Here is a 16,121-nt window from a genome sequence, read left to right as displayed (position 1 = left end):
CTTGCCTCTTTCTCCTGTCTAGGAGATATCTGAATGAACTGATCTAAATTAATAACTAAGCTTGCAACATTTTTTAAAGTGCCTTGGGGGCACAGGGCAAGGGACAGACAAGGCTCCAAACCCCAATCTCTGAACACAAACAAATATAGGCTCCAATTCAAGCAATTTCCAATTGAACAATGGCAAAGAAGACGACAAAGACAGGGAGCAGGCTTTAATAAATTTAGCTCTCCCTAAAGGTGATAAGGAAATTAAACTGTAACTTGTCGGGTCAATTCTAACTGACTGGCATTTAATTACTGCTAGGTGTATAATAACGACAGCCTCTTCTTTTTCAAATTTCCCCCAACCCACAGAAGGAAAAAATGCAAACCCAAACCCTCCCCCTTAAAGCCAATTAGGAAGAGCTCCTTACTTGGATGATGATCTGCTTGTCGTGGAGGACTCTCTGCAACTCCAAAAGACTTCCCTTTAGGGTTCGGAGCTTTATTGCCAGCTGCTCTGCCTCGTCCTTGGTATGAGCTTTTCCTTCCATGAGAAGGTTTTCGTTATGGACAGACAGCTCAGACAAAGCCACTACCTTCTGCTCAATTTCCACAAGCATGTTCTGAAGCAGCAGAAACAAGGAGGCAAATTCATACATCTTGCAGCATCCGCAAGGGCCTACCTCATCCTCATCCAAGCTAAGAGCAAGGCAGATTTGCATTGTTGCTCCACAGAGTTTTCCACAGAGCCTTCACAAATGTGCTTCCAATATTCTGCATTTCCTAAAGCTCTGACTTTTATTTTTACTTGCAAGAAACATCCAAAACACAAGAGTCTGCATTGTCTGAAAGCAAAGGCTTTTTCATAGCACAGACATTTGTTTGCATTTCAGTGATATTTAGATGCTTAAATGCTCTTCTAGTTTTTTACTGCATCAATATGTCAGAACCTATGACCCCAAGTTAATGGCAATTAGCAGATTATGGTTGCTCTCTTCTCCTCCTTTTGCCACTTCTGCCTGTTGTATGCAGGGAGATCCCTTTTTCTGTGCTCATCTCCCTTCCCTCCTCTCATTGCTCTGATTGCATTGATAAGCTTCTCTGCTTACTGTGGATCTTTCTGATTGGTGCATGAATGGCCCTAAGATCCTCCACATAATCTTCTTTAGTCTAGAAAGAGACTTATCTCTCTCTAGTGACAAATCTCTGGCATGTTTATTTTGAAATGCAGGTAAGTACTTCCACAGCATACCAAAACTGGGACAATATTCTGACAACAAGTTTAAAGACTTTGATTTAATTGCCCTCAGCAATTTAATCTGATGACAATTAAGTCAGAAGGAGGAAATGTAGAAACTTAAGGATAGTTTTAAAATGGCAAACCAATCTATTTAATTCCCATTTTTAAAATCTTTATTGTCAAAATTGTCATTCTCAATAGGCTTCCGTGTCTGTGGGAGTGTTGATATTAGCTCAGATTTGAGGTGCATATGGTAGATTGGCTTCCCTAAAAATGTGGAGTTTTAGATAGGATCAAACACATGAATCAAAAACAGTTTTAGGGGGCATTAAAGAATATAAGCATGTTGCTACCTAATTTCATTAAGTTCTTAACGGACTCATATCTCATGTTCACTTGTTTAAATCCCAATCTGTGATATATACCTAACAACAAGCCAGGGTTCTGAAAGGGGAGCACACAAGTTGAAAGCTTTGCTCAAGTTTGTTCCATGGTTTAGCATTCTATGAAAACACAGTCAGAGATTAACTCCAGTTTGTTTAAAATTTAAGGTGATTGTGATAATTAATTTATTAATTGCCTTCTACAAAATCATCATCATAAAAACAGAAAAAACAGTTTAAAAAGCAAACAAAAAGGAGATACACTTAAAACTGAATTTCCAATCTTTCCTGTGGTGAAAGTAGAGAAGGAGAAAGGAGAGGGAGCATGGGAGTTCACAGCTCACTTCTGTTCACTCATGTAACACTAGACCATCATTTAGGGAAGAAATGGGATACCTGTGGCCTTCCAGATGCTATTGAATCCAGTTCCCATCAGCCAAGGAAGCCAGTGATCAGGAATGGTGAGAGTCGTAGTCCAACAACATTTTGAGAGTCACAGGTCCCCAAATAATGCATTAACCCACTTAGAAGTTTTACTATAATTAAGCAGTAAGCAAATTTTGTTATAAACAAACAAACAACTCATAGTTTAGTGCTATGTCTGAAATGAGCAACTCAGTCCTTGAGTGTGATCTCATTTAAACAAGTGAGCATGAGACATGAGTCTGTTATGAACTTTAAAAGCTTTGAGAATTCTGGAACACTTTTATTTCTGCATACTGCTTGGATAACCAAGTAATATTATTTGTTGATTTCTTTAAAAATGAATAGGGAACACTTCTTTGCTCTATTTGAAAAAGTAGGCCCAAAGCACAAGATTTTCTATTCAAAAGTTCCAGTGATTAAAACATTAGGACCGTATCTAATTTGCAAGCCGCATAAACTAGTTCTGAATGTCATCTGTCTATTTAACCAACACTTGGTTTAGACACTGCTCATTCCACCTTCCAGATGTGGAAAGGTTTTGAGAGATGTGCAGGTGCTACATGCACTGTAAATGCAAAAAGCCAATTTTCAATGCACTGCTCAAAACATGAGTATGAGTACTAGGCATGTGAGGAGTCCTAATTAAAAAATACACAAGAAAGCCCTATAAGTGCATCAGAAGTAATATTTAGAAATGATGGTTGCTATTTCACCTGACAGTCAACCAGCTGAGAATCCATATCCATGGGTTCCTCAACAGTAACCGATGAGGTGTCCAGTGTAGCTTTTTTATTCAGGAGCCAGTGGTCAAGTTCATCCGCTTCAGTGCGATATCTTTGCAGAGCTTGCTCCTGCCGCTGTTCTTCCAGTTGCTCGTTGAGTTTCTCCTAGTAATTAGATGTGGCCATTATTTGCAATTCTTTCGAGTTCGAAGGAACAAAAATAGATGGGTTGGGTCCACACTTAAACTCAATGGAGTACTGCTCAAGTTCAAGGAAAGGGGCAGATGGCAGAGTTTGCAAGTTCTTTTCTCCTCAAGCCCCTGAGAAGTTGCTGCAGAGGGCTGGGAGATCTTCGTAAACAGTGTTTGAGGTGGCACTGGGGAAAGGGGGCAGATCAGCTAAAATCATCACCTCATTCCCTTTCTTCAGGGGAAGCCGGCACTGTATCCTAATGTGTCGAGGGACAAGTTTTGATTCATAGAAATCTAATATATGTGAATAGTGGTGTAATAATTTTATAACAGAAAGTGGCTTGCTGAGAGGAGAAAGGAAGCACTCTATATAAATCTACAGCAGATTATCATATGTACTCATTTAAGGTGAGTTCAGGTAAGGGTGAACTAAGAATTTGACTACATTTTTTCTTAACACCGTGATGTGTGCTGAGCAGCTTAACATTAAAAAAATGGAAATTAAAGGAATAATTTAAGAAATGACTGAGGGAATAAAGAAGAGATGTGGAAGGCAGCTTAGTGTAAAAGGAGAATCAAATAGTTGGAAACATGGCCAGAGACTCAAAAAACAGTGCAAAGGGAATCTTACCTATTTTGTTCATCTTATAGATCCACACAAGGATCTAATATGATGGATTAGTTCACACATGCATGCACATAAATAAAGTTCCTACTACTGTATGTGTTTAAACAGCACTCAGTGATATGCAGCTGAATGCATGAATAGGCTCTACTGAGAAGCACTGGTGCCATGTCAGGTAACATGCAAGTTCTGCGGCCCTCGTGAAGTGATAAACATGTTACAGGAGCAAACGAAATGTAGGGACACTTGGAAATACTTGAAAGACCATGGAAGGTCCTACTGATTGAAATTTGTTAGGATGAAAACTTCCTTTCAGTATCTTTGTACCTCAAGCAGCTGCCGTTTCCCCGAAGCTTTCATCTTAATGGTGGCCATCCTCTCTGCTAAGACTGTAAGCGTAGATTGTAGAGCCAACTGGTCGGCAGCATCTGTATCTAGTGGTTCAGACACCAGCTCATCTGCTAATGAAGTTTGTAGCTCACTAATTTCATCCTGAAGCATTAGGATCTCATCCATCAAAGCCTAGTTGTTGTTGTTTTCAAAAAATCACAAGATTAAATTTGGTTGAGTGAGTGGGAAACACACAACTAGAAAATACAGAGTTTCAACATATTTTCAGGGCAGACAGTACAACTGTGCCAGGAATTTGGATTTTAAGACTATAGACCTGTAAGTGAACAAGAAGCAAACAATTTATCTTGCCATTCATTTATTTTTACCTGATGTTCAGCCATTTGGCTCTCTGGACTCTTCCCAACACCCAGGCTTTCATTTAATTTCACCTCAATGGCTTCCATTTTTGTGGATGTAGACTGGAGGGAGTCTTGGTACTTCTGCTGGCGTTCAAGGGCCTCATAGAGGGTACGTTGCTTTTCACTAATCTACAAGTAAAGTAAACCAAGACTAGATATTCAACTCTTTAAAAAACCCAAAGAACACTTCTTTATTCAATAAAGAGAAACTGGCATTGATATACCACATGAGAACAAAAACAAACAATATATGGAGCATAATATACAGAACATCATAAAAACCCCAGTAGGAAAGGGAAGGAAGCAAAGTTATACATAATAAGTTAGAAACACCCATGGAAGCAGGGAGTGGAAGATAATTTTCCTGCCCTCTCTTCCTCTCAGCAGCCCCTCCCCCTGCCCCCTCTCACAGGGATCTGATAGGGTAGCTGTGATGCAGGAAGCTGAGAGTGTCGAAGAAATAGAAATGTTTGCCCATAGAAGAGAGAATTATGTCTGAAATTTTATCTATTATAATTACAAATCACATCCTTATGCTTTAATTTCCCTATACAGTGGTACCTTGGTTTAAGAACAGCTTAGTTTATTAACAACTTGGATTAAGAAGGCTGCAAACCCGGAAGTAGGTGTTTTGGTTTGTGAACTTTGCCTTGTAACAAGAACATGTTCTGCTTCCTGTTGAGTGTATTCACTTTGTAAATTGAGTCCCCCGCTGCTATGGGAAAGCATGACTTGGTTTAAGAATGCTTTGGTTTAAGAACGGACTTCTGGAATGGATTAAGTTCATAAACCAAGGTACCACTTTAGTTGGAGCTTTGTATGATCTCTGATGCAGTTTGGCTGCTGTGGACATAGTGATACAAAGCTTTGCACAAATGTGTTTGTGTTTTACACATGAATTTGCATAAGGTTTCTGGGATAAGCAGTTGAGTCCACACTGCTGCCATTCAATATGTAACGGGCATTATCTCCATGTGCTGGCATGGCTGTCTGCACTGAAAAAGCCTACGCGGGAGCTAAGAGAGAGTCAATTGTTGATTATACTGTTTTTATGCTGCCCTTCAATCATTTTCCTGGAGCAGTTTACAAGAATGAAACATAGGGTGGTATCCAGCTGGTGCATCCCAAGTTCATCCCAAGAATAATGTGTTGTGGTGTGTCGAAGAGCTAGGTGTGGCCATCGCCTATGCCTTCAGTTTTTGGGAATTCCGTTAAAGGAATCTGGCGGTCGTGTATTCTGTCCGTTGCCTGCTTGGCGGGAGGCCATGGCACGACCCTCGGTGACATCAGGGGAGAGCCTATAGTAGGATCATCAACAGGCTCCACCTACTGGTGAATAAACCCACTTGCTTGAGAGATCCAATGCCTAAGCCAATACCTTTTCACTGCTGTAATCAATAAAGTTGTGGCCTTTCCTTGCCCATTAACCTTATATAACGTGTCTTTGTGTATTCTTTCCACATTGCGGGGGTCGGGTCCTCGAACCACAACAGAACTTTCCTCCTCCTCTTCTTGAGCACACCCCACAAAATCTCTAAATCTGCTCCTCAGTGCTGAGGCAATGCCTAAAACAGATTTAGGGGTCCATGTGGAGATGGAGAGAGGGCAAGTACCACTGTGCAAGTGGAAATCCTTGTGCTGGCAGGTCACATTCACTGAATACTACTCACAATAAACTTAAAGGTCACAGGATTATATAAGCAGTCTACAGCAGTAAACGAGATCTACAAGCCTTTGGAAAATTCTGGTGCTGAAAAATAACAGTTGGGTGGCAAGCAAACCTCTCTAAGGAGAGCATTCTGCTACTGGGACACCACCACCAGGGCAACTCTGTTTGGTAATTGCCTACCTCACCTCATAAAAAGGTACTCACCTGAAGACAGGTAGTCCTTCAAGTACCCTGGGAGCCACTGCAGTTGGCACAGCGCAGTTGTGATATTATCAGAATACCCAGTCCAAGGTGGAAATCTAGCAGCCACATTGTTAAATTATCTGAAGTCAGAGCTTCAATAATGGAAGCTAATTGTATCTGGCCTCACTACTTAAAAATAATGTGTGCCTTCAGAGGTATACTTGATGAACATATTCAAAACCTTCAAACTTTCTGCATAGAAACTTCCTTACAGCTAAAATGCCACCACACAAGTTAGTTCTCTCCCCCCCCTCTTTTGTCATGCATATATTTGCAAACAATCCACTCTGACACAATCACCTAAACCACACACAAAATTATAGTAACGCCTCTCCTTTTCCTCCTTGCACCAAGAGACTTACCACATTCTTCAGTGTTTCCCAAGAACGTTGTAAATCATCCAGCTTAGCACTAGTGGCAGACTCTAACCCTGGCTCAGAAGATTCCTGAGTGGATGAGGGGCTGGGCTGAATCTTTGAAGCTTCTGTCTGCAACTGTTCAGCAGATAAGGCTTGGTAATAAGCAATGTCCTACGAGCATGAAGCACAATACAGCAGTTTCAAAAGACATAACACACTCTTGAAAATGTCAGTTTATTCTTGTTTACTGTTGTTGCTCTGCACAGCTTATATTTATGGCTTATCTTCTACAATCATTATTTGTATGTATTGTTGTTTTTATCTTTTGTTTTTAAGTAAAATTCCTAAGAAAACACCCATAGCTCTGCTCACAAGCCATAGCTCTGTGCGCTTTAATATACATTGTTAGTCCTATGATGAATCCTTCTAATGATGGTCCCTCCATTTAGCAACCAATATACCGTATTTTTCGCTCTCTTGGACGCACCGGACCACAAGACGCACCTAGTTTTTAGAGGAGGAATTCAAGAGGGGAAAAAATGTATCCCAGGTTTTCCCCCCAGCCCCAAAGAGCAAAGAAGCCAAGGCAGTGAACGCGATCCATCCCGCTCACTGCCTCAGCTTCCTCTTTAGCCTTGCGAAGCATCTCTAGCAGGGGGAGGCTGCACAAGGCTAAAGAAGTCAAGGGCAGCGAGCGCGGTCCATCCCGGCCGGGGAAAAGCCGCAAAGCTTGTGTGTAGCTCTTGGGGGCTTTTTCTGCCTGTCTCCCCTGCATAGGATGCACAGACTTTCCCCCTTAGTTTTTAAGAGGGGAAAACTGCATCCTATGGAGCAAAAAATACGGTAGGCAGCAAGTGGCTGCAGAGCCTCCTTCCTTGATTCTGCTACTAGGAAGGTAAGAGTGCTGTGTGGATCAACCATCACACCCCTACTACAACTCTCAACATTAGGCAAAATAAAAAGACAAAGGTGCTGCTACTTACTCATTGCTACAGTGACTGTCCTCTTTGATCTGACAAACTTGCATTTTTAACTCACTCAAACTCTAGGTTGGCCCAATGTATATTTCTTACTTAATTTCCCATGTTACAAAATACATTGCAAAAAAATACAAGGTTCTTGTATTTTACATTTGCAATGCCACTAAACTTTACAAAATCAATGGCTCCTTATCTCACTTCCTACATTTGCTTTGCTTATTATTTTAACCTATCAATTTCCTTGTTGAATCACAATAGTGGTGAGTTTTGCTTTTGTTTAGAACAAGAAGTACTTGCTACTAGCTTACAATAATTAGGTAATGAATAAATTGTTCTTGCTCCGTTCCCATTCTTTACTAGTGAAGGAAGGATCAGTTTAAAATGTATTTATCCATGGGAAATGGTTTTCTGACCTGATCAAGCTACACCCGAATTGAACCTTCTGTTGAATTGAGCACTTGCTTACAACTCAAGCATTTTATTTCTAAGAAAAGCTCCAACAAATTATATACTGGCACCCCCCCCCCCCCGTAGAATTAATTACATAAATATCTCATATGAAAGAGTCAAGCCTTGTGCTATACCTTACTTCTGCAATATTATGTTATAATACATAACTATGTATATAATGCTGTATTGTGTTTTTAATATTTGGTTGGCAGCCACCCAGAGTGGCTGGGGAAACCCAGCCAGATAGGTGGGGTATAAATAATAAATTATTATTATATTATTATTTTTACAGTATATGCGGCATTCTGTGTATCTGTTTATGTGCTGGTTATTTTAGGAAACTTGCAATATATAACTGCATACTATGATATGCATAAAATGCATATAATAACCATATAGTAATTACGGTATGTAATGATGCATATAACATGTGAGGAACTCTATCTATCTATCTATCTATCTATGAGGGAATATGCAAGAAAAGCACATTATTTTTCATCGAGATCAAGGAGTGAAACAGGGAGAAGAAAATATCTGATTGGATAAGCTTGACATCAAGGTGTGGTTTTTTTAAACCCTGAATCTGTATTTTTATTCATTGCATTATACCATTAAATACCAAACAGCTTCAGCTCATTAATTAACAAAGATACCCACAGTGTCAATTTGATACAGCTATGCACGGTAATTACTGAAAAGAGAGCTCATGTTGAAAATAAAGCAATGCAATGAAAACAATTTAATTCACATTTACAAAAGTCACTATCAATAACGAAATAATATTAGAACTAAGGAAGATCTTTGCAACTACCTAGTAGCAGAAAACTTGCAGATAGACAAAGGGACAATAAAAGTTGTGTTTTGTCAGGATCTTCTGTAATACTGAAAATCTTGTGCATGCTCCCATTCTTTTATCCATATCTCCAGTATCAGAGAATTGTAGAGCTGGAAGGGAACCCAAGGATCATCTAGTCCAACCCCCTCCAATGGGTAAAGGACCCCCTGACGGTTAAGTCCAGTCAAATGCGACTATGGGGTCATATGGCCAGCATGACTAAACCGCTACTGGAGCAATGGGACACCGTGACGAGTGCCAGAGCGCACAGAAACGCCGTTTACCTTTTTGTCACAGCGGTACCTATTTATCTACTTGCACTGGCATGCTTTCGAACTGCTAGGTTGGCAGGAGCTGGGACAGAGCAACGGGAGCTCACCCCGTCACAGGGATTCAAATGCCAACCTTCTGATCGGCAAGTCCTAGGCTCAGTGGTTTAGACCACAGTGCCACCCACTCCCTTAACACCCTGCAATGCAGGAATCTCAACATGTGGTCCCTTATCCAATCTGAACCCATGCTTGACCCTGCCTAGCATTTCAAATGTGCTAGCAGTTTTAATGCTGCACCGTATTTATCTATTATATACATTTTAAAGAACAGCATGTAGTTTCACTTTAAATAATAATATTAAAACGAAAGCTTCATTTTTTTGCCCTGAGAAAACACTTCCAAGTTAACTGACAGGACAAATAAGGAACTGCACACTGAGGACCACACATATTTGCAGACATCACAATTGAATGAAAGGCAACGGGGAGATACCTGGTTAACAGAAGCATCTGTATTAGCCACAGGTGAAGGAGAGCGACAGGCAGGTGGAGAAGAAATCTCACTGTTGGTTCCCTCTTCCCCAGACTCCTCAGTAACAGGTGACAGAAGTGTGTGACAGCGACCAGCAGTCATCTACCACGGGAAATGCAATCCCAAATAACAAGAAGATCATTCAGTCACCACAAGGATGATTTTTATTTAATGCAATCATATGCATAGAGTTCCAAACAGGCCATAGTTTAAGAGCCCCTGTACCTTTAATAATTGTGTGTGAGAATTTTATTTGGCAGGCACAGTTTTCCTCACCCTACTATGAGAAAATGTTCCTGCCCAAGTTCTCTCTTTTGAATAGCTATTAGACCTAGAAGCCCTGTCCTCCCTGGCATCTGATACATACCAACGAAAACAGTATTAATAATGTAGACAAAGAATAAAAGTTTATTTACTCTAGTTCTGGAGTATTTGAGTGATAGCATTTTGGAGAACATATTTAACCTTATCCACATACACCATAGTTGTAGGAGATATCACTGGAAAATATGGGAACATTCAGCTAGGGAAACATGTACCTTTCTACTAGATAAAATATATTTGAGGAATGTTACAGAAGAAAAGCAGATCCACATGTAAAGATACTGAAAGCAATAAACACATACAACTTAATAGTAAAGCATCTCCTATGGATTCTTTATTCCAGCAATGTTTCAACTGCTATCCAGTGTACTTAAAAATAAAAAAGTTCCATGCATATGCAAAATAATCATATCAATTTCCCCCTCTCCCAGTTCTTCACTTAGGTATACCAAGGGAGGATAATGCACAAAACAGAAAATAGTAGTAATAATAATAACCTCTTGGGAGTACAAAGTGAAGCTATATTTTGTTATTTTATAAATGTGATTTTATTTGGTGGTTCCGAGGAATTATCCATGTTTAAAAAGCTGAATTGCCAAAAGCCACACTCATACACACCCAAGGATAACAGTAATTGCTGGTTTGTAAAACTGAATAACCACAGCTGCATAAATATGAGCTCTAGTGCATTCTAAGCAGCAACACCCAGACATCTCATGAAGACAAAGAAACAACATGGACTGTAGCAATTTTTTGCATAATAGTGTCAGAACCAGTATTGTACATGACTAGTGGCCCCAGGAAACAGACAAATTATACATTTATTGCTTACCATTACTACAGAGGGGTGAGCTGAGTGCGCTGAGAGGAGTTCTTCTGAATCCAGCTCCTCCATTCCTTCTGAAAGTCCTTCCACTTCTGTTACTGTTAGAAGCATAGTGGCGTGCTTGGCTTTCATTGTTAGCATCTTGCACTTGGAATTCAGAGATGCTATTTGCTCCTGGTAGCCTTTGATCTTCTGTGCCAGCTCCTGAGGAAACATTTTCTTCCTTGAGAATCATATGCAGCATGTAGAGGCCGTAAGAAGGAGCAGCAATTCTGCTTCCGTTAGAGAAAGACCGGCTTGCTTGTCTAAGGTCAGCCAATAAAATCACAGCTCTGTGTTTCAGAAGCCCTACCTCAGCAGCAGCAGTGGCCGAACAGCAGGATGTTGATTGTGGAAAACAAACATGTCAGGCTGCATCGCGCTACATACACACAGAGAAAGGCAGAGCTAAACCACTGAACAGAAAGCTATGCAGTGAAAATGGAAAGCACCGTGGAAAATCTTTCCTGCCTGTCACTGACAGAAGGGGTGTCTGGTAAACTCACATTATCATTTCTGAGGATAAGCAAATTCTGCATTAAATCCTGCTGAAAACAAGAGGGGAAATTCTCTCGTCTGCCTCGTGGGATACTAAAATAAGCTGAAAGTCCCCAGATAAGGCATGCCAAGGAAATGAGGTCATGCAATGACTTGAAGTTTTAAAAAAAACATGCAGCATTCATTTCTGGCCAGACTGAATACAATGAACAGAGAAGTTAATGCACAAGGCTGTCATGGATTAACAAACACTGTGGCTTTCTTCTTGCTTTGTTCTAAAATGCTGGGAGCTGTGATAAACTAGTAGCTTGCACTTGGCATTTTAATATCACTCTGCAAGGTATTTATTTTCTTTTAACTGTGTGTTTAGAGTCACAGCTTGGACTGGGTCCAAATTGTATTCCTGAATAAATTAGCTAATTTTGTACTAATGCACCAGTTGAACCCTCTCTGCAGCAGCAAAATTACATACTTAAGATTACACACTATTGATTGCTGTATCAGTCTAGTTTTGTAGATTATGTATATCACCATGGCACAAGAATGTAGCTAAGGCATTAGATCAGCTAAATATTTCCAGTCAGGTTTGTAAGAAATGTGTATGAGGGGACAGCACTGGTTTCTGAGGGCAAAGGCACAGCACTTTGAAAGGGGCAACAATTAGCTGATATCTGACTTTTGTAAACCCCTGAGCTTTTGCAAGGGCTGAAAATCATGGCAGTGTTTGCAAAGGCACAGGGCTTTGAAATTGCAGGCAGCTGATTGTTTGCACGTGTAAATATCTGTGTCTTTGCCTGTACAGTTTGATTTCAAACTGTGTTGGCAAAAGAAAACAGGTTACCTGGTGCTATATTTGACATCAGGTGATTGACAGAAGTAAAGAAAGAATGGAGTAATACTTAGAGGGAAAACATGACCATTTTAAACAGCAGATGTTTAAAGCAGCAATAGAGAATCACTGAGCGGGGGAAAGTGGCTGATTTAAACAATGGCAGATGTTTGAATAGAGAAAGCAGGGGTTGACACTTCAGGATGAGCAGCAGTTTGATACACAGTTTGACCACAGCAAGAAAGAGTTTAGAAAGACTCTGCTATATTAGCTTTTGGGTGTTAGCTTCTGTGTTGTACCCATCTCTGCTGTTTCTCCTTGTTAAGACTGGTTTGTTTGCTTTTAAATGCCATCAATGTCTTTCCATCACTACTTTTAAGGCACATGCTCTTCCTTTTTATGATTATTTATTTATTTATTTATTTATTTATTTATTTATATATATATAAAACCATTTCTATGATGCAATGTCATAAAATTTCAGGGCAATGTGCAACACCACAAAACACAGTGAAACACAATATAAATAATCATTAAAATGGTTGGCTAATTAAACAGCATAAAAGCCTTCAAGAGATACCTGGAAGTCAAAAGCGAGGAACCTGTCACATCAATGTGGTCCACAGCATGTGATTGTTTACACTAAATGCCTACCCGCTAGTTGAGATCTCTGTAACACAAGGGACAACTAAGAGAACTCCTCGCTAATCTGAGTGAATAAGCTGGTATGCAAACGTGCAGGTATTCTGGATCCAAATTATTCTTAAATCAGATGTGGACTGGACAGACCTCAAACAGAGAACACCTGAAAAACAGAGGACTATCCTCTGACAGGCCTTCAAAATAGAGGACTGTCTTATTTAAAGTAGGACACATGGTCAACCCTAACTATTTTTTCCCTTTCAAAAGAGCATTTTTGATTTCATATGATGTTTGCTTAGTTTTTAGTCCTCAAAAAAAGCAGGACGATTGTGAGATTGTTTTCAAAAGTATTCAGTTGGAACAAAGTGATCTCATGCCGTTGGTCCGAAACATGTTTTTACAGTCTGACAGCTCAGAGCAAATGAATTAAGTATAAGAGAAACTCCTGCAAAGCTTAACCTGAATGAATGCCTAAGGGCTGGAGTAATTTCACAGTGAGATAGCCAGTATCATGAAACCAGTCACTCAGGTTTTTAATGGATCTTTTTTTCCACCTGTGAGACAAGGATTCAATGCAGAATGCTTAACAGCCTGTGCATCTTTGCCTCCCAACAGGATGTGGTGATTATTGCCTTGTTTTTGCATATTCACTTCTTGCATGAATAAATCAGCAATGGAATTAAGCCAAAGGGTGGCTGATAGGAATGAGATCCAAACAGGAATAGACAGAGGTATGTGACTCATATGAAATGATAATGAAGCATGGGATAGCACAGCTGGGTTCAGGCACCAAAGCCAAAATCAGATACCAGGAAGTATATTCCATTTCTGCTTTGAGGTTTTTAGCCAATTAACTCATTTATTACTGATTAACATTTGCTGGTGTTGGGGAAGGTCAGGAAGGAGTGGGCAGTGGCGGGTTGCCACACAGCAGAGGATGAGAAGCAAGAGGAGGCAACTGGCATGCTCCTTGTAGGCCACATCTGCTGCCCCAAGGCAACTGCCTCACTGGTGGACCAGCCCTGTGGCTTGGGAGGAGCATACAAGAGAAGGTTTATATGTTGGTTCTCATGCTGCTGTTTTAATGGTATGTCATTACTAGCCACCATAGGTCTCCGATGCACAAAAGCTGTGATATAAGTGTTTGATTTTATTTTTACTTTGTAACAAGGCGAGAGGATCTGTTTTCTCCTTGAAGACATGTACTTCGTTAAATTTAAGAAAAATAAGTGTATGTCTTAATTGTCTTAATTGTTCAACACAAACCATATTCAAGAGACTCAGATCTTGCAATATTAAACTTTACACTTCACACCTATGAAGAAGAAGAAGAGTTTGAATTTGCTAACCTGCCTTTCACTCCCTTTAAGGAATCTCAAAGTGGCTAACATTCTCCTTTCTCTTCCTCCCCCACAACAAACACTCTGTGAGGTGAGTGGGGCTGAGAGACTTCAGAGAAGTGCGACTAGCCCAAGGTCACCCAGCAGCTGCATGTGGAGGAGCGGAGACGCGAACCCGGTTCCCCAGATTACGAGACTACCGCTCTTAACCACTACACCCCACATCCAAGTCCAATGGCATATTTGGACAAGCTACATCCAAGTCCAGTTTTGCTTCTGTGCAATGACTTTTAAGATTTTTAAATGACTGCCAGCTATTGCCTACAGACACTGGGATATACCTCCCAATGCTGCATATATAAGTTGTACAGTTGGCAGTGCATCCATATAAAATGGGAGTGGGAGGGATTGGAAAGCCCCTTTGATATAGTCTCTTCAATGAGAAATAGCTACTGTTGTGGAGAGGAAGCAGCAAAAAAGGGGGTTGATAAATATTTTTATTCCTCTCCAGTCTGAGTCAGAAGAGACAAAAATGCCAGGGTCTGGTATGTCTGCAAGAGTTCCCATTCTGGAAAATGGGAAAGGAAATGGAAATTTAAGTTTCAGGAAGTGCAAATGAGTTACAGATTAATCTTAGGTACATTACCTCATGGCATGAAATCTGGGCTTGCAATTCTTGAATGTTGCTTGTTGATATGGGCTTGTCCTGGATCTCACGATGAGCTCTCTCTATTAGTTGCTGTAAATGTTTCATCTCTTGTTCATATTGCTCATACTGTACTACTGCTTCCTAGAGAGGAAATATGCCGGGGCCAGGGGGAATACAGTGAAAGCACACCAGAAAATAAAACACCTATTGTGTACATGTGTGTATCATTCTCTTTAGAACTATAAATGCTATAAAAAGCTAGATATTTGTAGTGCAAGTAAGACACCATTAACATTTTTACTACTAGATACTTTTTTTAAACTTACACACTTTAAATCTGACTTACAAAGTAATTAATTTGTTCCAAATGTTTGTTGCAGGGTTATAACATAATTACTGGGGGATGGGATGCAGATCACTGATAAACCAGAGGTCTAAATTTCATTCCAGGTTGTTTATCATGTGAAAAACGAGTGGTTCAGTATTTTTAGTTAATAGAGAGATAATGCACACTTTCTTTTGAGTAATATAGGCAACAACCATTTTAGGCACATCCAATTGACGTGCGATTGCCAGTGTGCAGATCCTTTTGGACTGGGAAGAGGGCAGAATCATAGCTGTCAACTTTCAGATTTGAAAATAAGGGATCAGCAGCCTCGAAAATAAGGGATCAGCAGCCTCACCTGTCCTGGGGACAGTCTACGGGATATCTAACAATCTGGGATAGCAGCGGGAAGCAGCGGGAAACGGTGCTGGAATAAGGGAATTTCCCGCAAAAAAAGAGAAGGTTGACAGCTATGGGCAGAATGGGGGCGTGATGGGGGCAGGGCACACTTATGTGTGTTCAGCTGACACGTGTTAGAGGCCAGGAATGGAACCTCTGCACAAAATGGTGGCCGCCTGTATATATCTGTATGTAAATGTTCTTAAACTAGCAACGATTCTAGAAATTCAAAACAAATTTTTCTTTGTTAAGAAAGCTCTTAAGAAAAAATGACATTTACTCCAAACTGTGATATTGCCACCTCTTTTCACATTCAATTTATACTTGCCTGCATTATGTTGTACTGCTGAATAGCAGTGTGCTGTAGATGGCTAGCATCCTCCTGCAGCCTGAGGGCAGTGTGACATATTGGTAGCATGGTGACCACTTCTTCAGGAATCCGCAAAGCACTCTGGCAGATCTGTACTGCATGAACCTTTGGCTTCAGTGACTCCATTTCAGAAAGCAGATGCTAGAAACAACATGAGTGCGATTAAAAAACACAACTTCTCATGCCTCCATTGACCTCAATAGCCTTTTACTAAAGT

The 16,121-nt window shown here is 40.3% G+C and overlaps 1 protein-coding gene across 1 annotated transcript in view; it reads right to left on the bottom strand.

Moving 5' to 3' along the window:
* The window catches only part of SYNE1 (spectrin repeat containing nuclear envelope protein 1), a 274,657-nt gene that overhangs the window by 90,871 nt on the left and 167,665 nt on the right, over positions 1-16,121 (bottom strand). The window contains 9 exon segments of the mRNA XM_081905258.1: positions 416-607; positions 2,747-2,920; positions 3,899-4,093; positions 4,291-4,452; positions 6,598-6,765; positions 9,625-9,765; positions 10,820-11,017; positions 14,808-14,947; positions 15,859-16,045. Of these exon segments, the coding sequence (XP_081761384.1) occupies positions 416-607; positions 2,747-2,920; positions 3,899-4,093; positions 4,291-4,452; positions 6,598-6,765; positions 9,625-9,765; positions 10,820-11,017; positions 14,808-14,947; positions 15,859-16,045 (1,557 nt within the window).

Source organism: Podarcis melisellensis (genome assembly GCF_964234715.1).
Source record: "Podarcis melisellensis genome assembly, chromosome: 3".
Classification (NCBI taxonomy): domain Eukaryota; kingdom Metazoa; phylum Chordata; class Lepidosauria; order Squamata; family Lacertidae; genus Podarcis; species Podarcis melisellensis.
The sequence above is the reverse complement of the archived record's forward strand: the minus strand, read 5'-3'. Positions and strand labels throughout refer to the sequence as shown.